The sequence below is a fragment of the Danio aesculapii genome, chromosome 19, assembly GCF_903798145.1.
Source record: "Danio aesculapii chromosome 19, fDanAes4.1, whole genome shotgun sequence".
Lineage (NCBI taxonomy): Eukaryota > Metazoa > Chordata > Actinopteri > Cypriniformes > Danionidae > Danio > Danio aesculapii.
In genome coordinates this window covers 22236843-22263760 of record NC_079453.1, presented here as the reverse complement: position 1 = coordinate 22263760, position 26918 = coordinate 22236843, and the positions used below count along the sequence as shown (strand labels likewise).

Sequence of the window (26918 nt, the reverse complement as noted above, 5' to 3'; positions counted from 1 at the left end):
TGTCTTTGGAAACATTTGTCTTGTACTAAACATAGATTCACACACATTTTGTTTTACCATATTGAATCCAAATAATCCAAATTAAAATAAATTGGCCATATCAGATTAACAGTATTACTGTCTTACAGTTTTACTATAACAGGAACTAGTACTTCAATAATGCTTTACATAACCATACAACCAAAACAATTCAAAACACTGTCCTGTCACTGTACCCTGATTGGTGGTTTGCCACACATTTGACCAAGAAATGTTGTTTCCATTCTTGCATCAAAACGAACGATTGATTTGTAAAAATGTTAATTTAGATCCTTTAAAAAATCAGATATTTGACTTTGAAATGTAGTGAATTATAGTAAATATCTTCTCAAATGGAAATACTTGTACTAAATTGTAGATATTTGAAAAAGCTGCTTATGCCGAGTTCAGACTGCATGGTTTAAGCCCTGATTTTGACTCGTAGACAGGTTTTGAGAAATCACAGACAAATGCCTGAAATCACAGGCAAATCGGTGCTTGTTTACATGATTAACAATAACACAGTGTGAACTATCAAGAACGCAATATGAGAGAACCGCAGATATGTCGCAGACACCCATGAGATATTTGGTATTGGAAATATCTGGACCTGTCTGCGATTCAAAATAATGCTGTGTGAAATGTGTTCTAATTGGAAATAGCATTGGCAATCATCTACAGCCAATGAGAGAGCAGCATTCACTAGTATGGGTAGCTGCAGGCCAGCGGGAGCTGGGGGAGAGGTTAAAAGGGCTTCTTTTCGGTCTATTTGAACCAAAGAAAAAATGGAGGAAAAACTTGTGGAAATTTGGCAGGAATACCACAACCGGGTCAATAAAGAAAAAGGTGGAGAATGAATTATTCCCTTCTGAAGTCAGTTGAGCAAAAATAAGTACATTTTGTACGCCACTAAAGGCTTCTTTCTCATTATTTAGTTAATAACAAAAGATAAACCACGTGACCTGCATTGTTTCCATGCCACTTCTCATGTGTGTTTGGTTGTGAGACGCAGTTTGCAGATCGAGACAAAGTTGTCTGTGATTCTTTCTATTGTAAAGTCATGTATTGTGAAACCCACGGTCACTGATCCATCTGGCAGTGTAAACACCGCAGCAACAAAATGCTATTGAATCGAATTGAATTTTATTTGACAGATTTTAGACAAGTATCCCATACATTTATATATGAAAACTGTCAAGGTTAAAAACACAAAGCATGGCTAAAAAAAGTATGGCTTTAAAATACAGATGGTGCATAAAACAAACAGTACCTCCACATTTTAAAACAGGAACATAATAATTCATAAATGCATTTTTTCCTTCATTCATTAATTTTTCTTTTCGGCTTAGTCCCTCCATTAGTCAGGGGTCACCACAGCGGAATGAATCGCCAACATATCCAGCATATGTTTTACGCAGCGGATGCCCTTCCAGTTGCAACCCTATTCACAATCAAATAACGCATAAAATAAAACATCCTCATCCACCATGCAAACAAAATATCCTCATCAAATAACCATCTTTTGATCGCCTTTTTTAACCTCCTTAAGCCTTTTATTTCCTTGATCGATATTGGTAATTTGTTCCACTTCTAAAATTAAATAAACAGATATTAAAATCCCAACCCCTAGTACTGTATGAATGCTGTTGCCTCACCATTTGAAAATAGTTCACCAAATAACTAACCACATTATTAAACATTTTACGTACCATTCCCAGTTTTAAAAAACATACTCTTTTACTAACAATTAACATGCCTAATTCTTTAAAAAACTCTGCGCAAATGTGCTCTAGGATGATTTTTTAAAAATTATTCGTACTAATTTATTTTGTGCCTTTTGCAATTTTTCCTTCATACTCTGTGAGCAGCTACTATACCAAAATGAGGAAGCATAATCAAAATGGGGTTGAATCAAAGCTCCTGATAATAGTTTAAAAGAATGAACATCCAACAGATCAGCCAACAGATGAACATTTTAAAGAATGAACATCCAACAGATCAGCTTGCCTTGCTAACAACCTAATTTTCCCACATATCTTCGTAAAAACCTTACTTGCCATGACATCTCCTGATAATTTATTATCTATTAAACATCCCAAATAATTTACAAATTTTTTAGACTCAAATTTTCAATCATTAATTCTAACTGCAAAACTATGATCTTTCTTTAATTTCACTCTTGAAACAAATAAAATTGCCTCTGTTTTATTTATGTGTAAAGAAAGTGTATTATCTAAAAACCAGTTGTACACACTTCTTAATTGGAAACTCATGATTTCTTCCAGGTCCCTTTTGTCTTGATGAAATACTAAAATTGTGGCATCATCCATTTTAGTCATTCATCCTGCATGACTGTACCCCAGATAGTCATGCAGTATGAAAACATCTTGCGACATGACTACTTTGAAAATCGCGCAGTCTGAACTCTTCATTGAGTACAGTCACAATGAACATTGATTTTGTTACAATCCACCACTGGTTTTAATTCGTTTTAAAATGTCATTTCTTTGCTATAATGATAAAGCTGAATTTTCTGAAGCCATTACACCAACATTTGATGTCACGTGATTTAAGACATCATTATAATATGCTAATGATCAACATTTAATCATTATAATTACCAGTCTTGAAATCATATTTATTCAAAAACTGGTTTACTGGAATAAAAATATAACAACAAATAGAACAATATATTTGAAATAGAAATATTTTGTAACCGTTTCATGCATCTTTGTTTATTAAAATTACTGATATCTTTAGAAAATAAAATCTAAATAAATCTTAATCCCATGCATATTACATAATAACATAACAGAAACACATAACAGTGCACAGATTTACTAAGATGTTTAAAGTTTTATTTATTGTATGACTATATATTGCAGAAAATATATACAAATAAAATACAGAATTATATTAAAAGAAAAACTAGAAAAAATGCATTCTTTCTTGCAGGCGAGGAGAGGAAATATGCTGTGAGAAAGAGGAGGGTGTTGAAGGGCAAGTCTGTCCCACACTACGCTGCAGTTGAGCCTCAGGGTAAAGGCGTTATCGTAGCCTCAGAAAAACCCTTCACTTTTACTGAGGTGGATGGACTTCCGCTCGAAGAACCACCTGTTCAGGATATGGAGGTGGAGAACTCAGGTGAGAACCAGGAAAGCTCTTTTATAGCTCTTTTGGATAGTTTTAGAATGTTCATCTGAACTTTTAGAAAGTGCTATTTCTCCGGCGCTCTAGGCTTCAGAAAACCTGTAAGAAAAGACATTTGAAGTAGTCATCCAATCAGCCTAGAAAGGCTCGAGTGCTGCAGTCTTGAGGAAGCACACTTTCATAGAAATGAATCAGAGGCTTGCTGTATCCATAGAAACATCAGACAGAATCATTCAAACCGAATTCCTCAAATAGATGTTGATGAGGACTGAAATGCAGTGGTCATCAGTTGGGCTCATTTCTTAGATTTAGCAAGGCAGTTTATGTAAAGTGTCCCAGTTTGGTTTTATGCAAGTATTCAATGGCTAGTACAAAATGTCTTTTATAATGTGACAAAATGAGGTTTAATTAATAGCAGGGCTTTCGTGCTATCATGCATTGGATGATCGGTCATATCAAGGTAGTTTATTTATATACTCTTTGATGGAATTGGTGTGGCATATTAAATTAGCTATTACTTCATTTTCATTAGTGTTGACATTTTCTTTATGTCGGAGAGTGCTAATTGCAAATATTGCTTCATTAGAGGTGCTCATGTTCGGACGATAGAGGACCAGTCAAATATTATTCTTTTTTTCCCCTCATTTAAAGTGATAGTTCACCCAAAAATGAAAATTCTGTCATCATTTAGTCACCCATCCACTTGTTTGAATTTATTTGATGGTGTTTGACAGTTTATTGTTCTGTTGTTCTATGTATTGAAGAATGTTGTAAACCTGTTACCACTGATTTCCGTATTTGTTTTTCCTACTTTGTTTTTCCTAACATTCTTCAAAATAGGGCTGTGCCAATAAAAGATATTGTATCGAGTCACTATGGAATTTATGTCAATAACAATAAGCTCTGGACTTTTTTACTCTATATTGATCTAAGAGCCAATCACACAGCATAAATGTGCAACAATGGGAATCTAGAAGTGTGTAGATTAGAAATGGTGAAAATTATCAGCCACCATTTTCAGTCATGCTATTTAAAGGACCCTCTAATTTGTGGCTTCAGTCATTGTTGGGATAAGTTTTGTAAAACTAAAATAATCAGTGATCAAAATCCTTAAGCAAAAGCAAATGAAACAAAAAAAAAAACAAACACACACACAGTAGGTACACCCACCGGTTTGCACCCCACTTTGCCTCCAGAACTGCCTTAATCCATCCTGTCATAGATTCAACAAGGTAATGGAAATATTCCTCAGAGATTTGATGCATATTGACATGATGGCATCATGCAGTTGCTGCAGATTTGTTAGCTGCACATCCATGATGTAAATGTCCTGTTACACCACATCTCAAAGGTGCTCTATTAGATTGAGATCAGGTGACTGTGGAGGCCCTTTGAGTACAGTGAACTCATGTTCAAGAAACCAGTCTGAGATGATTCGCACTTTATGACATGACGCGTTATCGTGCTGGAAGTAGCCATCAGATGATGGGTACACTGTGGTCATAAAGGGATGGACATGGTCAGCAGCAATACTCAGGGAGGATGTGGCGTTGACACGATGCTCAATTGGTACTAATCACTACTGAGACTCCAAACACTGAAGAGCAAATCCAACATTGCGCAGCTCTACAGATCTACAGATCTCTAAGCCATGCAAGCCAGTGGTGACAGCAGAGAGGGAAAAAAAAACCTTCACTAATTGGCGAAAGTGAAGAACTTTGAGAGAAACCAGACTCAGTTGGGCACGACCATTTTAATTTCTCCGCTGGCCAAAAGTCTTGTGCAGAGCTGCAGTCTCAGCGGTGGAGGCTGGAAGCTGGCCTTAGCGAAGACTTGTCTGTCTCTGGAGCGTCACAGGAATCAGTCTCTTGTTCTCCACTCCTCCATGACCACCACAGTAGCTACTCAGGATACGACCTGGTCCAGGATATGAAAACCTTGGAATCATCTCGTCTTTGGTCTTGGATCGAATCAGTGACTCTGCATAGTCTGAGGGCCTCGGGAAGAGTATCCCCAGGTGGAAATAGAGAATAAAGAGAATAATTAGTGTAGAATAATTAGTGCTGTTCATAGTGTATATAAACATGATATAAAAAATATAAAGATATAAAAATTACTAATGGGCCCAAAGTGTGCCAAAAAATATCGCCCACACCATTACCACCACCAGCCTGAAACATTACAACTTAAATCACCTATTGTAATGCTCTGTTTGAACTGAAGCAGATCGTCTTGACCATGTCTACATGCTTAATTGCACTGAGTTGCTGCCATGTAATTGGTTGATTAGAAATTTACGTTGACAAGCAGTAGGACTGGTCTACCTAACAAAGTGGCCGGTGAGTGTATATCAACAGAATATTATTTATACTTTAATTACTCTTAACATGTCCTTTGGCTCATTTCCTGTTTTTCCTCTTTCACCTGTATTAGTCATCCAAAAGCCTGTGAGAGTGGGAACTTTTAAAAGGCCGTTTGTTTCCCTTTTTTTTCCTTCAGTGGAATAAAGGAGTGATCTCGGCTCTTCCTCTTTCTCGCTCTCATTGTAAGAGGCTGAGAGTTCTCAGAGACTTCATTGGTAGGCGGATAAAATGGAGGTGCATTAGCTTGTTTCAGAAAGAGAGGTCGACCTTGCTCAGCCACAAAAGACTGTTAATGGTCACACACACACACACACACACACACACACACACACACACACACACACACACACACCGCATGGATATTCTGTTGATGGTGCAGTGATTTAGGGGTGCCTAAACAAACCAAGTTTTTTGCGGTGAACGCTCTTATGAGAGATTGTGGGGAATCATTATAGTGTAAGAAGTCTTTCTGGATGATGCAGAATCAATAGAGTTTTGGCAAACATCAATAATTATGTAATACACGCACGCACACACACACTGCTATAAACAAAGCCATTTTTAAAAGAATAAACATTGAGTGTGCTACACTTAAAGAGGTGGTTGAAAAAAATGTTTTGTCTTTCATTTACCCTCTTGTCATTTCAAAGCTTTTATTTATTTATTTTTCTAAAGAAATGACATGATTAAATGTTGATAGAAGTTTCATACAGCAACCCAAATAGACAAGGTTTAGTTGTTTAATGACCATTTTCACCCTTTTTTTAAGCAGTTTAAGAGTAAACCTTAATAATTTAATACTTGATTAAAACGTAACTTTCAATATGATGTAAATGCTTGAGGCAGATGTATGTTAATGCAGTTATGGTTTTAATGTCAATCATTTTATATTTTATATATTTACAGGTTGCCTATTGTGTCAGTTGCATCTTTAGGTTTTTTTTTATGATTTTCTCATTTTCTATATTTTCTATTTCTATAATTTATCACTGTACTGATTTCTGAAAGAAAAAAAACTTTAATGTTGGCTGGTCTAGAAATTTTGAAGCAGTTTTGAAAGCTTAAAGTAGATTTCCAGTTTGATAGTTTAAAGACAATGCAGTATATCAACATAGACTATAGCATAGTTTAGCTACAGCTTATTTCAAAACACCAGCCTGGACGTTTCTAGTTTACCTAGAAAGAGCTTGATCAGCTGGTTCAGGTGTGTTTAATTGGGGTTGGCCCTCCAGGACCGAGTTTGGGCAACCCTGGACCATAGCAAAATAAATGATTAATTTAGATTGCAAGTATTTCAAGGTAGTTGCTGTAGTGTTCTATAGATGATTTCTAGATGATGTTGTTTACTGTTGGATTCTACACAAGTGATTTATGTTGGGCCAACATGGAGTTACGTTAACTTAGTTTTTACAGATTTAGAAAAACAAAAAAAAAAAAACTACAAATGTTGTGTTATTTCAGCTCATTTTAAATGTAGTTTGAACAAACAGAAAATGTTAATTTCTGAGAGTTATACAGATGTTACACTGTAAAAAGTAAGTCCATTGATTTTACTTTTAAAAAAAAGTGTTAAGTTCACTTAACTTATTTTTTTTTTTAGAATTATCCACATAGTTAATTTACTTTAAGAAAGTGAGTAAAGCCAGTGCCTGAAAATTATTAAGTAAAGTCAACTAATCGCTTTTTACAGTGTAGGGCAGGGTTTCTGAAACTCAATCCTGGAGGTCCGGTGTCTTGCAGATTTTAGCTCCTACTGGGCCTCAACACATATTCAAGAATGTTTCTAGAAATCCAAGTTTTAGAAGCAACAAATAATAACTTGTCTTCTAGTTGATTATTTGGCATCGGAAGTGGTTTCTATGAAAGGCAAAGACCTCTAGATTATGCTTAGTTTACTAAAATAAAATATGATCATGCCTTGATTTTTTTTTTTTTTTTATGTTTTATGTTTTAATTAGGACAGTAAGGCCTGACTTTACTTAGACAAAAGTCTTGTCACTTAACAGAAATCATGTACAGTATAGAATAAGTCATTGTGCAGTGGAAAAAATAATTAATATTGTGTATGACTCCTATGAGCTTGGAGGACTACATCCATACATCTCTGCAATGACTCAAATAACTTCTTAATAAAGTCATCTGCAATGGCAAAGAAAACGTCCTTGCAGGACTCCCAGAGTTCATCAAGATTCTTTGTATTCATCTTCAATGCCTCCTTTATCTTACCCCAGATATGCTCAATAATGTTCATGTCTGGTGACTGAGCTGGTCAATCCTGGAGCACCTTCACCTTCTTTGCTTTCTTTTATGTGGAGGCTGATGTATGAAAAGGAATTTACTTAATTTGCCTTCTCTTTTGGTTTGTAATATAATGGACAGCATAAATGTCTGGATACCTCAGGCTGTTGATGTTGCCATCCACTCTGCAGATCTCTTGTAATCCCAAACCATGAATTTTCCTTCACCAAACTTGACTGATTTCTATTAGAATCTTGGGTCCTTGCGGGTTCCAATAAGTCTTCTGCAGTATTTGTGATGATTGGGATGCAGTTCAACAGATGATTCATCTTAAAAATGTACCTTCTGCCACTTTTCCAAATGATCAACTAGAAGTTAAGTTATTCATTGTTGCTCTTACAAATGGGATCAGCAACAGAACTTTTGTCAGGTAGTGTAGTAAGAGCATGATTAGCTAGCCCAGGTAAACTTTCAGGACACCAGCCCACCAGGAGCAAGTCTGACAACCCCTGGTGTAGGGTACTATAAATAATAATAGTGCTACAAATGGCAACATAATTACCAAATTCAGGTTTCAGAGGTCAAAAACTCCTTTCAGTTTCTCCATTAAAAATGTATTCAACTAATAGTCTTTTAAAACAAGCATGTACTTAATGTGTGGAGAAGAATGCATTACCCCCAATGAAATTTATGCAATCAGAGTTGTAGCAAAAGGCAATCATATGCTAGAAGCACCTCAAATTATATAACTGACTTGCTCTTTTTCTACTCCCTAAATAAGTAATATACTCTAAAGTACTATATTACTTGTACCTTTGTCTTTTCCCTTTTGCTTCTTTGCTTCAAATCACTGCTTGCAACATCGTCATTTACCTCTGAGCTGTTGATTTGGATCATGGCTCATAATGTTTTAACCAGTAATGATTGGGCACTAGTGCACTCTGTAGAGATTGGTTTTTGGACTGTAAAGAAATAACTAAATTCTGATTAATACTGAATTTCTTTAAACTCTATGTTCTATTTGTTTTTCATAAATGCTGGGGTTGGATTTAGGAGTGTGTGTCGTGTCACGTCACGTCAAATCATGTCATGTCTAGTACACCAATCTCTTTAATTTAATTTAACAAAACAACAAAATAATGCGTCATAACACCTTCGTGCACATGGAGTGATTTAGTTGTGTCACACAACTTCTTTGCCCTTTTCTTCTTTATCCTGTTTTGCTCTGCGAGATTACAGTTGGCGCACAAGTTGACTAGACCTGCAACAAAAGAAGATAATGAGCATACAGCACTCACTCCTCAGTGCACTCCAAAGCAGCATTATGGCTGGAGAAAATTGTTCTAATTTCAGTAATAAGGTTTTGCCAGCACAGCTAAGACTGAGTGGGTGGATTTCGTCTCCTCTGCCTCTCTTTTTTTACCTTTGGTTTCTGGCTAAGAGATCAAATGCTGCAAACTGTTATGAAGAATTTATTAAAGGGAATTTGAGCACACTTACACTACTGGGAAAAGCTTTGGGGCGTTTGCGTTTACATGAATGTGAACTTTAATGACATACCAGTCTTAATGCATAGGTTTTATATGGGGTTAGCCCCATTGAAATTTGTTGTAAAATTGCACAGAATTGCTATTTTCAAATCTAATTAAAAAGAAATCATTATTTTGAATATATTTTTCTCAAAAAAAAAAAGTTGTTTGAGGTTGAAATCTTTTGGTAAGATTCTGCTTGCCTGGGGCCACAGTACCAAAGATTTCCACTGAATTACTTTGAAGTACACATGAAATCAAAACTATATTGATTTTGTTGCTAGTTTTAGTTGCTAGTTGTGTTGCTAGTTACTTGCTAGTTTTGTGGTGAACAATTCATCTGTGGATGTTAGGGTTGTGCGATATTGCAAAAAAAATAATCATGATATCTTGATTCATTTCATTCAGTATCGAAAATTATTGAATATTTTTTTAACAATCGATTTAGGAATATTAGGATTTTGTTTGTTATTCAACGACTTTAATTTAATTTACCAACATTACGAAGGCAAATAGTTTTAAATAGTCAAAAACTTAAATATTTAAACCAAATATCTGATCTCTTTTTAATAAAATAAACAAAAGTGTTAAAGAGACTGTTAAACTTAATAAATAAAATGTTACAAAGTGTGCAATGGTCAAGTGTAAATACTGAACAATCAAAGCAAACTTTAAGGAGTGAATAATAATGATACAGTAAACCTTAATCTCTGTCAACAAAACAAATTTTTACATGTGTTGTTATTCTGACCTGAAGTGACAAACGCGAGTGCATGGTTTCCTTGAGCATTTACAATGGACTTTGCGCTCACGCTCCCTTGGTGTCTCTTGCATCAACTGTTTTCTCAGATGACAAACGGACAAATACTGCTGCAGCTCCGATGCAAGTTTATGGAGAAGTAAAAACCGCTGCAGTGTTTGGCTGTGCTGTGTTTGTCTGAGGTAATTAGTTTGTCATTATTACTGAAATCGCAGGGGCGTAGCAACCGGCAGGACGAGGGGCATCCGTCCCCCTCACTTTTAGAGACAGACCATTTAGAAACAGGTGATTGATAATTATATGAACGTATGATCTCATACAGCTTATCAGACTGACCGCAACTTGACGTAGGAGTGCGGTCGCCCCGCCCACCGAATTGATTGACAGCTGTGTATTAACATGTCCCGGTAGTCACGTGTAGAATCATATCAACAAGATTGGAAAGCAACCGGGAATAAAAGGTCTGTTCACTGATCAAGAGTGAGTTTTACAAGTTTAAAATGTTTTAAAACAGTGCATGTGTGTAATGAATTACAGCGATTTACTTCAGCTTTACTTCATCAGCACAGCCGCGTGTCAGTACAATTATAAAAGAAGACGCTTCAATCCCGGTTTGTGGCCATTAAATCAGGTTTATTTTGTACATTAACATAACAGATATCCATATAGCAGTGAGGATTAACCTGTATCCTGTCACATTTGTGTGCAAAACGAGTGCAAAGCTAAACACACGTGCTGTCTGTGTGTGTCTGCACTGTGTATGTGTGTGCATGTATCTGTGTGTGTGCGTGAACTTTGTAACGACATTGTGTGTGCTTCATCGTTGCAACTCACAACAAATGCATCAAATACTCTTTGGTAAAGTTCTTACTGTAGTATTTCTAACAAAGGCTACGTGAGATCTGCTTACTTTTAGTCTGTCTGTTGTCTGACACAGCCGAGGGAGGAGATTAAGGCACGCAGAAAGGCACATAGAAACGGTGGGTGATAAGGACTAGCCTTAAAGGCGCTGTACAACAAAACCGCTACCTAATGCAAAAAGGTATAGAATAGAAACTTATAAAAGGTATAATAAAAAAATCTGATGGGTGTTTTGAGCTGAAACTTTACAGACACGTTCTGGAGACACAAAAGACTTGCATTAAATCTAAAAAAAGGGGTAACCTAGGTGCCCTTTAAAATCTGAAAATGCGCTTCCTGTTTATTAACATTTAAATCCTCAGATTAAATTTGTCTGAGGTATTGGGTGTGGATAACATACTTAATCCCACCCCTCCAACTGTCAGTTTTGACAGTGCCATGACAACAAACAGAAACAGTGAGAAAAAAACAAGCCACGACCACTTTTCTCATTTGACATTCCATTTTGCTAGGAACTGATTCACAATTTGAAAAAAAATGGTCACAGCTTCCGGTTCATGCGGACTTTAAAAAATGTTTCCAATATGCTCATATATGACAACAATTTGACATGCATAACCAACACAATCTCTCGGCAATTCGTAACTTTTTGATTTAGTGGCTAATTCGTACGAATTCGTACAATTTAGTACGATTTGCTCATCCCCCAATGACGGTTGGGTTTAGGGATGGGGTTAGGTGCCACGCCTCCTTTTTAAAAAACGTACAATTTCGTACGACTGAACTTGTACAAATTCGTATTCACATAATTAATTTCGAATTAAACTGGCAAAATGTAAAATACTTGCGTTTTCTCGTGAGATCAGGCTGGCATAACAAACAATGCGTGTATGTGTACTGGTTTTGGTGTTTTACAAGACTTGGTAGTTTAATGTCATGGGTATGACTCACATTCTATAATATAACCTGGTTGTAGTCTATTAAAGTGGTTTAGGAGGACATGCCTTGTCTCCTCGTAATTCTGAATAAAAAAAAATTTAAATCATACTAAACAGGGTGTTTCACATTGAAATAGAGTATATGGAGAAGGACTTTAAATTTTTCAGTAAACTGGGTCAAACACTTCCGGTGAACTGTAAACCATTACAAAATCAGTGCATTTAAGGTTTGTTTTCTTTAAAAATCAACGATTTTTACAGCCTAATTGATATACAATATAAACTGGGTCTCCGAATGTTCAAGAAGCACTGCATTAAATTACATTTTCCGTGCCATGTCTTTAAAATATGAAAAATTATTATACTCCATTAATTTTCAATGAAGTTTCTGCACTAACCTGCTGGTCCTGACGGCGCATGCATATGCATTAAATGGATTTTCATCAAGTGTAAAACAAGAACAACTAAATGAATGCTGAAGTCTATTTAACTGATTATATTTTGATTACAACATCGATGCCGTAAAAGGAGCCGTATAAAATTGAAAATAGTCACTTTAACCGTTCACCAGAAGTTTATGTGTATGGGAAGAAACACTAGCTGTGCATATACCCCATTGGGATAGGGCCATATAATTTAGCCTTATAAACCACCAATACCAATGTGTGTTGGGGTTAGTTTTTCAAACATGCCTCTGTAGTTTTGGTTTTGGCTTTCCCTTGATAACAAAGTCCTTCACTTTAAAACTGCATGATGTGTTTGCTTGATTTCTTTTACATTTGTTTGATGATCTGAAACATTAAAGTGTGACAAACATGCAAACACAATAAGAAATCAGGGCAAACACTTTTTCACATCACTATAAAACCTATAATATTCCCTATATAACTTAAATAAATAATAAACCTTGTAACAACAAAACTCAAGATGCTGTAATCAAACGCATTGACTCCAGTCTTACAAATTGCATGCCACGTGTGGATTTTAGCCCATCATTTTTGCTTGCAGCTGGGAAAACAGAAAATCAGATTGTCTGCAATTGCCTTGGGTGTCATCCAGCGTGTCAGATTACTAATTTGTTAATGATACATGGGAGTAGCCTGAGGTTTATTGCCCTTCTCAAAGCCATAAAAGTGATTGGTTCATTTCATGTTGAAGGTTTGAACATATGACCTTTCAGTTACCAAATCTCACCCAAAGATAAGACCTCTTCTATTCTTTAATTTTAGGTTTGCTCCTATACTCTCAAAACACCATCAGAACTCAATAGAAAGACCTTTTTGTCAGCTAATGTTAGATGCTCTTGACAAACTCATTTCAGTTCGGTCATGACGATATCTGACTGTCATTCTGAAATAAAGACACAATTACACAGGTCGTCAGGCATATTCAGGTTTCATGTGTTTTTTTTTTTTTGTGTTTTTTTTTTGCAATAGTGTCACAATGACCTAGAATTCCCAGAATTCATCATACTTAAATTTCATACATAATTGAATAATGTTATGAAAGGAGTAGACCATGCAAGAAAGCTTGAAAACCTGTAATCATTGACTTCCATAATAGGAAAAGCAACCACTACAGAAGGCAATGGTTACAAGTTTACAGCTAAAATATTGTCTTTAACTGAATGATGTTATGAAAGGACAATGGATTTGGACAGACAACCCTTCATAACAAAATCACTTGCTTTTTTTTTTTTTTTGTTGAGTGTTTTAAAGGTGCAGTATGTGAGTTTAACACCCTGTGGTTAACCTAGGTATTGCACTCCTGGATCAAAACAAACACAAGCGCAGGTTGCCAGATTGAGGACCAACAGGAGTGTGCCTGTCTATCGAGCCTAAAGGCTGATTTAAATCGTGTTCTGAATAAAAGCAACGGCACACGATAGGAGTATTTTCCATATTAAAAGGAGTTTGTGTTCTAACCAACTCCTCGAATTGATATATTACAAATGGCTTCTATTTCTTACAGCTGAACAACAGAAAACTTTGACAGTGCTTTAACCAGTGTAAAATGCTAACAATGTGAGTTTGAATGCCATTTTACTTGACATTTATTGCCATGCTACTGAAAGCAGCTGTAGATAGTTTACCTCAGATTTTGAAAATAAAATAAACCAATTGAAGTTGAACTTTAGAACTGTGAAATGATGCAAACCAACACATATCAGTGATTCATCTACATTAAATAATGTTAAAGAGGTTTAATATGTATGAATCAGATTATAAACCTTATCATTTCATGAGTGAGTGCATATTCTGTGCTTCTGAATGGCTGTATTTAAATTTCTGTCATGTTCAGCCAAATTACTCATCACTTCGTGTCTTCTACGAAGCATGTTGTTAGGACACGAGGTTACAATGTAACTTGCTCACCTAATGTTTACATTCGTAATATTTATATTATTTGCTAATTAATAACCTCATGTGGAACTCATGGGACGCAAGCTTTGAGAATCTTCCTACCTGAATGAATGAATGAATGAATGAATGAATGAATGAATGAAATAAGCTGTTTTCTATCAAGGCAACCGCAGAAGGGGGCGAGGGAGGGGAGGGCATCACTTTAGTATAATTGACTAAAGAGGCTGTGGATGGGTTAAAAGAACCAAAACAAAGACAGATGTTCCAGCACGTAACACATTTTCAAAGCAGAATATCTGACTTCACCATTGTTTTTCAGATAAGCAAGAATGTTAACTTGGCATTTCTTAAATGTCTGCAAACATATTATAGTATTTTTATGCTTTAGAAGACTCAAAACTTACAGCACATACAGCACCTTTAACTATAGTCATTTTAAAGGGATAGTTGACACTCAAAAATTAACATTTGCTCACTATTTACTCGCCCTCAATTGCTTCCAAAGCTTTATTTTCTTTCTTCTGTTGAAGACGAAAAAAGCCATTTTAAAGAAAGCTTGAAAACTTGTAGTCATTGGTAGGAAAAGCAAACACTACAGAAGACAATGGTTTCATGTTTCTAGCTTTCTTCAAAAATATCTTTCGTCTTTTACAGAAGAAAGAAATTTAAACAAGTGAAGAGTGAGAAAATAATGACAGATGTCCTTTAGGCATGTGATAATAACCGTTTTTAAGGTATACCTTGGTTTGGAAAAGTCAAGTTTTTAAAACCGCCAAAATGTTCTGCTATACCGCTCCTAAAGGAATGTGTACTTTTTTTTTTCTTTTTTTTTTTTATATATACATAAATATTTTTTGTTTTTTAGGACCACAGTACCTCCAGCAGAAAAGATATTCAGATATGCCATTTTAAATGGTAAAGAAATCTATGTTTTTGAAACTAATGAAGCAGCACAAGTCTTATTAACCTGGCATGTTTGCTGTTCCAAAATATTATAAATAATTCTCAAATAAAATATAAAAGATTTTTTTTTACTCCGACATTTAAAAAGAATATATTTTAGAACAGTAATCACAGTACCATCAAACCATGAAACTGTATTATTTTTATCCAAGTGTTATCATACTGTCAGAATCTTATACTGGCCCATGCCTAATTTCCTTTGGGTTTTTTCAGGACGTCATGTCATTCATAATATATCTTGTCCTGTTTTTAGTGGAGGAAGAGGAGAAAAAAAGCATATGAAGGTCTACCAGATATCAGTGTAATTCAATTGTGGCCTTCATCTGCAAACATCTGCTTTAAATCAGGTGTCACTTGTTCCATTCTTCTTCTGATCACAGATCCCATCTACTTCTGGCAGCAGACAGAAGAGGATGTGACCGTGTGTGTGCGTTTACCTGAAGGCACAACCAAAGATGACATCCGCTTCAAGCTCACCGTGGACTGCCTGCGTATCAGAGTAGGAGATTACGCACCACTGCTGGACGGGCAGCTCTTCGCTCCTGTAGACCCCGAGGCCAGCACTTGGACCATGAATGATGATAAGAGGTAAAAGAAATACAAGGGAAGCTTATTGCTGCATCTTTCATGTTGGAGAATCTCCATTGAGCAATATTGTGTGTTTGCACGTTTATTCAATCCAAAAATTCTAATTCTATCATCAGTTTTGATTTTGAATCGTAATTTTAACAGTTTTTTTAAGTGCTGAAAGCCACATTTTCAAAACAATTCAAAGTGTGTATAACCAATATGACACTTGGCCAAACAGTTCAGCTCTCCTACAAAACTCACGTAGACCAACACAACAGTTCTTACAGTATACGTCTCAAAACAACGTTTGTTTCACCAAACCACCAACTACAATTCTCATTCATAAAACATACATTTCATAAATAACACACTGACATAAAACACAAACAGCCCGGGATATTAAGTAAACACCCCGAGATAAGTTTGAATGAATTTACTGTGCTTTTACACTTTCTGTCCACCTTGTCACTGTCTTGAATGTGTGATAAAAATGAAAAAAGAATCTGAAGTTATTAAAAACATTAGATATATTTAGACAAATTAGGCAAATATATAAAAAATGCTAAACTGCCAATCTTTGGATCACAGAGCAAAACAGTTCCTTTCATGTATTGTAAACCACTACTAAATGTTGGTGGAATATACATGTGAAAATATACACTACATACTGTACATAGTTCCATTATGATCAAAGGATGCTGATCTCTCCTGAATTGTTGTACAATTTGAACATATAAAACAAGTTTTTTAGTTTTTATAACTGAAAAGGAGCACATTCAAAGGGAGGCTCTCAAGAAAACCATGACCGAAAGCATCAGTAAGTTTTCAGCTGAAATTGTGATCAGCTTGGAATGATTGTGTTTATTTTCTGGCAAGATTTTCTCTGTTTAAAAATAAATATGGCAAAAATGTGTGGAATTTACCACCGGTTTGTTTTGAACTGTTCTTAACAGTTTTGAAATGATTTTGCATTAACATGCAACAGCGCAATCTATCGAGAAGGTATCGTTATTATGATATATCCAATATCCATATTGCAGAGAAGTGCAAAAAATTTAACAAATTTTATCTGCCATGCGTTTGTATGCTGCATGCATAGGTTATTAGATAATGCCTTTACTATATTTATCCCCACTTCTCCAGTCTGCTTTTAATCTAGAGCTGAAGATAAACACTAATGCTGGGAGACAACAGTGGAAAACGACAACAGCCAATAAGAATCTGAATTTTTGCTGAGGTCTTCACTCATTCATGGTTTTTTTAATTCAAAATGTTTGCACTTTGACATATATATTTTTTTATTTGCTCAGAAAAATATCTTGTTTTACTATCCTGTTTATTTTAGTATGATCATAACATAAATAGCTTATAGAATAGCATTTTGCAAGCTGTATCACAAGAAATATCTTTATTACAACAATCAACAACATTAATGCATTTTTACCAGTATTGTGCAGCCCTTATGAAAATGTTTCTTTGCTGTTTGTAGAATATGCATGACAAAAGCGTTTGGGGAATTTTGAAAAGTGTTTATTTTAAAGTGCAGCTTTGATGAAAGTCAGCTATTTGAACAAAATTGTGTGTAGGTATCGTGTGTCCACAGTCATATTGGAGTGATAGACACACAATAAGTCTCTTTTTTTTTAATTTCCTGATGTTAAAATAGGATCCAAATGCCTCCCATTTTGAGCCCACCACAACGTGATGTGTCCTAACCGTGGTTTTCCCTGCCCACCGAATTGATTGACAGCCTCGTATTAACATGTCTTCGTAGTAACGCGTAAAATCATATCAACAACACAAAACGTGTGCAAAGCAACTGGGATTAAAAGATCTGTTCAGCTCATTGTGATCATCAGTTTTTAAAACGGTGCATGTTTGCAATAAAGTAAAGACTGTAAAATCGCTGTAATTCATCTCCACAACCGTATGTCAGTACAATTATAAAAGAAGACACTTCAATCCCAGTTTGTGGGCATTAAATCAGGTTTATTTTGTACATTAACATAACAAATATCCATACAGCAGTGTATAATAGTGTGTGTGTGCATGAACTGTGTAATGACATTGTGTGTGACTCATCATTGCAGAAAGGCTTGAATGAACTCCACAACAAGTACATCAAATAATCATTGGGAAAGTCCTTACTGTAGTATTTCTCACAAGTGTTACGTGAGTTCTGCTTCCTCCTGTCACTATGCTGATTATCTGACGCAGTAGAAAATGAGGACACACTCTGACATAGGGCGGAGAGATCTAGATCGTTTGCATTAAAGGCACAGGCAAGAAAAACGGCTACAATGTGCTCAGCGCTGAAAATTCCAATATTCTGAAAGCTATAATAAATAATCTAATTGGGGTTTTGAGCTGAAACTTAACAGACACATTTTGGAGACACAAAAGACTTATCTTAAATCTTGAAAAGGGGGTCAAATACGTGCCGTTGAAACAAAAGTTTTATTCTGTCATCATTTACTCACTCTTTACTTGTTTCAAAACTTTATCAGTTTCTTTCTTCTGTTGAACACAGAAGAAGATATTTAGAAAAAAAGCAAAAAAACCTGTAACTATTGACTTGCATAGTATTTATTTTTCCTACTGGTTTTCAGCTTTCTTCAAAATACCTTTTTTAGGGTTTAACAAAAGAACAAGTGGTTTGGAACCACTTAAGTGTGAGTAATGGGATAGTTCATCCCAAAACAATTTAATTTAATGTCATATGGATGGCATTTATGTGCCTTTTCATTCCTGTTTGGAAAACAGTTTGGACAATCTTCATAAAAACATCTCCCCACTGATGAAAATAAGCCATATTAATTCAGAACAATGTGGGGTGAGGAAATGAGGAATTTTCATAACTTAAGAAATGTCACTGAAACTTATGAACAGTTGAAGTACCACAGTGTGCCTTAACAACTAAATATATTGTAGATATTCACAAGATTTTGGCAAACGCTGAGCCAAAGCAACGCATATGGCGAACAACCGCCCACACTGTTGTATGTTTTTGAGAGTTGCGAGGTTTCACTGTTCCTCTATACACACTTTGTCAAGATTCGAATGGTTCTACTAACTAGTCCTTTCTCGGAAACATGATTAGAGCATTAGCTGCTGATCACATTTAATTTTCTACATCCTTCTCTTCATCTGCTGTCTTTCCTTTGGCTAATAAACGTCAGCTCACGTCTTGTTCTTTCACCGCCGCCTCCAGAGACGCAAACAACCCCTCCTCCACATTGTTCTCTGGCCTCTTGTCTCTGTTTCCAAATCCTTGATTTTAATAAGAGCCCCCGGATGGCCCCCTCATGCTCTTGAGTGTGTGTGTGTGAGTGAGCCGGGAACTGTATGTGTTCTGTTTTGAGTGTTTAGACGTGCGTTTATGTTTTCTGTCTGTTGTGTTTTGCAGTCAGTGTAACAGGCATTTGCATTTTGTATGGAAACCCAAAGTGGTTTTCATTATGAGGACTATACAATGTAATTGAATTTATGAATAGAATTATTTGAATCAGATGCATTCACATGAATTGGAAATGTTCTGTCCTTGATAGCACTTTACTTGCGCATAGAGTTCAGTGGAGAAATAGAATAAAAGTCTTTTGTATTCAGTTCCCACAGGTCATGGAATTTCTGGAATATCATGGAGTTTTAAATCATGTACATCATATGTAAAGCATTTTTTTTTGTCCAAGTCATGGAATGTCAGGGAATTTGTTTGTCATTTTGATGTTTGCTTGGCATTTATCGAAATTAATTTTTTATATCATTATATAAATATGTTGTTTTACTCCTTTGCATATTATTATGGTTAGGCTATTTTTCATTGATATTTTATTCAACCAGCAATCAAACACAGTGACCAGGCTACTTGTTAAAATACTGTCTGCTGATTTTTTTATTTTTTTATTTATTTATTTTTGTCTGTTCAGTCTTTCTTGGATTTATTTCAGGAAACAAACCTAATTATTGAGAGTTAAAATTACTTTTTTCAAAATTTTTGTCTTGTTTTGCTGTGAAAATGTACATTTCCATATCTTACAGTAGTTTTTTACTGCTATTTTTGACCTCAAACTATTATTCTATATAATTTATATACTGGATACACCATGTATATAAATTACATGTAAACACCATTATATACTGGATTAACCATGTAAAGCCTGCTGCATCATATTTTTTACATAAACAAGTAAAATGATCAAAATAACCATACATCTCCATAAAGGGTCATGAACCAACCCCCACCCCCCACCCCCCAGTCTAACTCAGATTTTTATTTTTTTTTTAATGATGGCCGTTGAGCGCTTTGAGCAGAGGGAGGAGTGGGTATGGCCAACAGAGCAGGGGGAAAAAAAGAGGGCGAACAACTGTCAGTTAGCTCACAATCACAAAATCAGACTCAAAACGTGAGGAGACCCATGATTTTATAGTTTACAAAGTTAAAATGCAAAGAAATAAACAGTAAATAATCTAATGACCTGCTTACATATACGATAGGTTATTTGTAATTTCATATAATATACAGTATACACATAACCACAATTTGTTATATCATTATAAAGATAATTATGTTTGTATATAGACTATAAATGAGGAGGACTTCTCTCCTCCTCAATCCCCGGGTCTGAATGCAGACAAAGTGTATAGCAGTGCAGCAGGTCTCTATCTGTTTTAACCAGGAACATTTTAAACATGAGTGAACACATAGCACGAATAGGTGATTTGTCTGAATGGTAACAGACTCAACTGATAAAAGACAAAGTCTGCCATTATCCAATTCTCGTACAGCTCACCAAACAAAAAGGCTTGCTGCACACAAACATTTTTGCTGTATCGGGCTGACAGCATTGTGGGAAAAACCATGCAACAAACCCAGTGCATCATGGAAACAAACACATACGACCCTTCATGAACAGCTAAATACTGCGTGAGGTGCACGGCTGCGGTCTCACAACTTAGCAGGTCTGTCTTCGAAAAGCACATGCTGTCATGAATAATTAAGAAGCAGGGTCTTCTCATAGGATAAGAAAACTCAGCTATAAATAATGAATCGACAAGTCATCACTGGACGCACAGATCTGCATTAAGTCACCAATTTTGATCCTGCCCCAAAAATGATTTTAAACCTGGAAGATAAAATTGGCTGACAAGAGCTCAAAATGATCCAGGTTTATTCACAATTAAAGGTAACAGGTGCTAACGTTGTCTTAACTGATGCTCAACACAAACAGATCTGTTTAAAATGTCAAAAAAGTACTCGAGGGTGTCCTGACCCTTTAACAATTAAAAATCATGTTAAAATTTTTACATTTTAAAGATAAATATAAAGACTAGCCTTGTTCAAATACACTCTGGCTGAATGCGGTTGGAGTAATTTCACATGACATGTCTAAAGCGGGTCACACACTTCAGAAGAACTTTCATGAGCACTTTCTATACGCAAAAATAATGTTATTTGACAAAAAAATTATGCAGATGACGCAAAAAGAATTTGAACAGGGTCTTGCCTGTCCAAAATCTGCAGAAAATCTGCGCAGTTAAAAAAAATTGCAAGCTCCTTTTGAGCCATTTGCATGATTTGCTTTCAATTCAACAACCGTAGCACAATTCTGAAGGGACTACTTAACACGACAGCTGACTAGTTGATTTATAGGTCATGGAAATTCAGATTTTTAGTCAGTAAAAGTCAGGGAATTTGACATTTGGCTTAGAGTGGGAAGCTTGTGTTTAAGACTGTGTCAACAACTTGCAGCAAAAAATTTCTTATTTAGTCATTTGTGTAATAGGAAGTCATTTAAAATTCATTCAGAAGCGATAAAGTCTGAATAATTTATCTTATTGTATTTGTCGTACACTATGACAAAAGTTTCTTTGTAATTTTTTTGCTGTTGTTGTATGTAGCTTGGAAGTCAGTCTACAGAAGCGAAGTGAAGGCCCGCTGTGGTCCGAGGTGGTTTTGGGGGACCGGAGGGGAGAGTATCTGATGAATGATGAACAGAAATCACAGCTCCAGCAGAGGCTCTCGTATCTCACTTCTGAGGACCTGGTCAGTTTTTTTTTTTTTTTTCAAATTATTGTATTTTATAGAGTTCTTCTGTGTATTTTACATTATTTTAGATTGTCATACTTGTAAATATATGAATATCTTTATGGCGAACTTTCTTATTTTTTCAAGTTTAGGAAGTATTTTCATACAAATTTTTCAGTCGGGCTTAGTTCAGGACTCTGGTCTGTACATTTCATTAGTTCAATGTTTTCAGCTTCACCCATTTTGACATGTAAAATGGCTTATTTTGCTCCTGTTAGGATACTTTGAAATATGACTAAGACATAAATAATAAAAAAGACATTGACAATACTCCAAATTTGTTTCTTATTTTATAGAATCCAAACCCAGAGAAGGACAAGCCGCCTTGTAATGCACAGGAACTGGAGGACTGTGATATGTTTCCGGAGGACAGCTCCACACTGATGCACTTTGATGGTGCAACTCTGAAGCCCAACAATGTGGTAAGTAGGTAGAATTAAAATTAGTCAAGGGTGTCTGTTGTTTATCAAGTATATTTTTCATTATTATTATTTAGTTATATTTTGAAAAAGCATGTGGCAAATGTATCTTTATATTGAGGTCTGTGCATATTTAGGTTTTTAGTTTGCATTGACAAAACTGTATTCATCCCATTTGGAGTTTTCAGAAATTAATTTGATGATTTACTGTATATTTACTATTATTTTAAGTACTGTAAGTGCAGACTGTGAACTATTTTTCTCCTATAGTAAGTGAATATGCCGTTTTTGCTGCAAAATTCAAAAAATTTTTGAGTTTATGATAAGACAATTTGTTTAGAATTCAGTCAGTGTGTGAAAACAAAACCCCAGCATTTTCATTGACGGCTAATCTTATGCCTTACATGATTTGCTGCTGTGTTCAGAAACTCAAATGATTGGTTATAATGCTCACGGTTACAAAAACAAATGCATTGAAATAATACAAATTGAGATTTATATTTCCACATTTTATTTTAATCTTGACAGCTGTAAAAAAAAAATGTTAAATTTTGAATTAGCTTTTTTTTATTTTCTTGTTGGCACTTTCTTAAGTCACTGTTCATTTCTGAGCCTAGTGTTTTGTTATTAGCTTGAACTGAACATTATAGTTGGCATTATACAGAAGCCATGATAGTATTTTCTAGTATTTTCATCTATTGAAGTAGAAGGTTGTAGGATGCAAATATAGGACTCCATTTGATTTAATGGGCTTGTTGGATTGTTGTGGTTTGCATGAAGGAAATAATAAAAGGGCACATTAATTTATGCAAAAATGATATGCACAAGTAACTTCAACCTAGATTGTACGGGGAAAAAAATCTGATTTTAGGACTGTTCTTTATATGTGGATTACTCTGATAGCTGGATTTGATTATTGAATTTTTGACACGATATAGTTATATTTTTAATCTAGAATTTGTTCTCATATCTAAAAAAAAAATTTAAGTTCAAGCATGGTTGGGAGCAGGTTTATTTCAAATAAACAGGATTAGATTGTATAATTTCAAATGAAGGTGCTCTTGAAAGTATGTACCAACTGCAGATTTATATATGTATATATATATATATATATATATATATATATATATATATATATATATAGATAGATAGATAGATAGATAGATAGATAGATAGATAGATAGATAGATAGATAGATAGATAGATAGATAGATAGATAGATACTACTAGTACTACTAGTAATACTAGTACTGTATTAAATTTTAAATCTGAATTTTTAAAAACTATTATGTGACCTACACTAAAATAAAAAGTACAAGAACTGTCACGGGGGGGTGTACCTTTTCAAGGTACTTTTGGATCTTTTCACATATTTGTTATTTTACGTACACTTTAACTACCAATTCTTAAGATGCCAATACAGACCTGTTAGATACTAATGTGAATTTTGAGAAGATACTTTCATAGATTTAGTACAATCTCTGAGAGTGTATGATTATAGGCATGGCCAATATCTTCATTAGCTGTGTTTCAAACCAAAGATGCAAGTTAGAATTATGCGCAAAACTAGAATATAGCGTAAAACATTTGCAAATAAAAAATTTTTAGTCCAATGAGTTGAAGAGAATCCTCAGGTTTTTTTAATCTACCTGTAATTTATAATATTCAATCATGTTCATTTTTAAAATGTTCAGTGCATCCGGAAAGTAGTCATAGCTCAATACTTTGCTCAATACTTTGTTGATGCACTTTTGGCCGCAATTACAGCCTCAAGTCTTTTTGAATATGATGCCACAAGCTTGGCACACCTGTCTTTGGGAATTTTTGCCCATTCCACTTTGCAGTACCTCTCAAGCTCTGTCAGGTTGGAGCGATGGGAAGTGACATTGTACCGCCATTTTCAGATCTCTCAGAGATGTTCAATAGGATTGCTGCACAGATGGTTGTCCTTCTGTAAGGTTCTCCTCTCTCTACAGAAGAACGCTGGAGCTCAGACAGAGTGACCATCGGGTTATTAATCACCTTCCTGACTATGGCCCTTCTCCCCCGATCACTCAGCTTAGATGGCCGGGCAGCTTTAGGAAGAGTCCTGGTGGTTTCAAACATCTTCTACTTACGGATGATGAAGGCCACTGTGCTCATTGGAAATTTCAAAGCAGCAGCAGAAATTTTTCTGTAACTTTCTCCAGCCTTGTGCCTCGAGACAATCCTGTCTCTGAGGTCTACAGACAATTCCTCTGTCTTCATGCTTGGTTTGTGCTTAGACATGCACTGTAAACCCTGGGACCTTATAAAGACAGGTGTATGCCTTTTCAAATCATGGCCAATCAACTGAATTTACCACAGGTGAACTCCAATTAAGCTGCGGGAACATCTCAAAAATGATCAGTGGAAACAGAATGTACCTGAGCTCAATTTAGAGCTTCATGGCAAAGGCTGTGAATACTTGTGTACATGTGATTTTTCAGGTTTTTTATTTTTAATTAATTATGGGTCATTTTAAATCATTATGGGGTATTGTGTGTAGGATTTTGAGGAAATAAATGAATTTAATCCATTTTGGAATAAGGCTGTAACAAAAAATGTGAAAAAGTGAAGCGCTATGAATACTTCCCAGATGCACTGTACATTCATCTTTCCACTAAGCATTTTAATATTTCAAATTGAGCATAAAAGTAGGTGGAGAGGAACATAGATATTGACCCTTTAACTGCCCCACCAAGAAAAACATTTCTTAACTTCTATTCTTGCTAGTTAACACACTCAATGCATTTTTTTCCAACACATCCCATAATTTCTAAAATATCAACCTCTACCAAATGGTTGATATGTTGGTTTATAATAAAAATACCGGAGCAAATACAAATACTATGAAAAATAAAAAAAATATGAAGTGTAAGACCAATTTATTTAAAAACATAATCAAAATAAAACATTTTGTTACCAAATCATCTTCATTTACAAGTATGCATTAAAATATTTCAGATTCTCATTTATTTTCATTTGCTATCTTGTTTTTTTTTTTGTTTTTTTTGTTTTTTTTTGTAAACCAACAATGCTGTGTAGTGTAAACCATTATTTAAAACGGTATTTTTTTTAAATGAATTTAACAGTCAGTTTAAGGCTTAAGAAATTGTTATTTATTTTTGTTAAAAGGAAAATTAACAGGATTGAATAATATAATATGTGTGCAACGTTGACAGCCAATATGCTTATGTATTGATGAAGTGCAGGAGAAGCAGACTATTTTTTTCTATATTCTAATATATTTCTAATTTAGAAACTTGAAAGTTGTCTCATAGAAAATCTGCACTAACAATAAAACTAAATAAATTGTTACAAAACAATAGTATTGACAAAGCGTAAAGCCTGTATAAATTGCGTATCATTTAACAAACAGTTTAATTTACTACTCATTTTATGTCATTTTATGCTCATCTGGCTAATAATTGAATATTAATGAAGTGATGGCATCATAACGCTGCTGTCTTGATGCCGACCTGTTTGTCGCTGCATTGCTGATAAGAGTTTCGAAGATTGATAAATCTACCCTTCACAACAATCAAGAGCACGCGCAGTAATCTCAGATCAGTTCATACAGATATTTGAATCAGATTCGCAAACTTGTTTGAAAAACAATAAAAGGTATCAAGATTACAAGTCAAATCGTATTAGATTGTTTAAGTTAGGAACAGAGAACGGACCCCTGCTTGTGAACATTGTGGTAGCAATTTTTATATAAAAAGCAACAAAAATGATTGAACCTCTTTCGGATCAATGTTTGAATTGCTTATTGCTAACTAATTTGTCTTTTTAAAATCGGTATGATGCTCAGGATCGGTGCTGTTATCTTGAGCTGTAATGCGTTTTGAATTAAGCTGTGCTGTAATGGAGCGAGTGCATAACCGCAATATGGATTTTTCTCTGTTTGCATCTCGAGCTGCGAGTAACATTCTTGCACTTGATGTTTTGCCACGTCTCTGACTGTTTCTCTTTTCACAAGCAGTCATAAAAGGATCACTTGTCTATAGTGAAACAGCTGAAAGCGAGTCAGTGATATTATGATGAATTTCAATAGGTCTGTCATGCCACAAATATCAATGTTTAATCAATTTCCCTTTTAAACCCCTCAAATAATGACTTTAATTGTTGCGCCAGCTGTGCTAATCAAGTCAGGTTATTCTAGTTATTTAGTATATAGATTGAATATGCTGGACCTATTCATACAGGAAAGAATGAGTGACTAATTACACCTGATTATGAATAGTGTGTAAATGATGGCTTTTGAATCACAGGTACTTTTTCTGTAATAGTCATATGTCATTATTCATAGATTGTGGTAATGAATATTGATATCATGGGCACTTCAGAATACAGTGGATAATTATTTAGTGTTTAAACTTTTAGTGGTGTTTATAATGGGGCCAAATGTTTAGAGACATGATTGGTTAGTTTAATACTGTACAAATTCACATGTTAGTCTGGTCTACGTGGTGAAATATTGATTTGAAAATTCTGTGACTACTTATAGGGCTATTGTATGATAACACTGTGCAATAAGCCTTCAGTAGTTAACATTTATTAATTTCATCTCACAATGAAAACTACAAAAGCTTTTATTAATCTTAGGTAATGTTGATTTCTTAGTTGATGCCTAACAA

At 35.0% G+C, this 26918-nt stretch overlaps 1 protein-coding gene across 1 annotated transcript in view; it reads left to right on the top strand.

Moving 5' to 3' along the window:
- Positions 1-26918, top strand: part of nudcd1 (NudC domain containing 1) — a 58848-nt gene that overhangs the window by 14085 nt on the left and 17845 nt on the right. Inside the window, 4 exon segments of the mRNA XM_056480248.1 lie at positions 2974-3162; positions 15564-15771; positions 21652-21796; positions 22135-22260. Coding sequence (XP_056336223.1) covers positions 2974-3162; positions 15564-15771; positions 21652-21796; positions 22135-22260 — 668 coding nt within the window.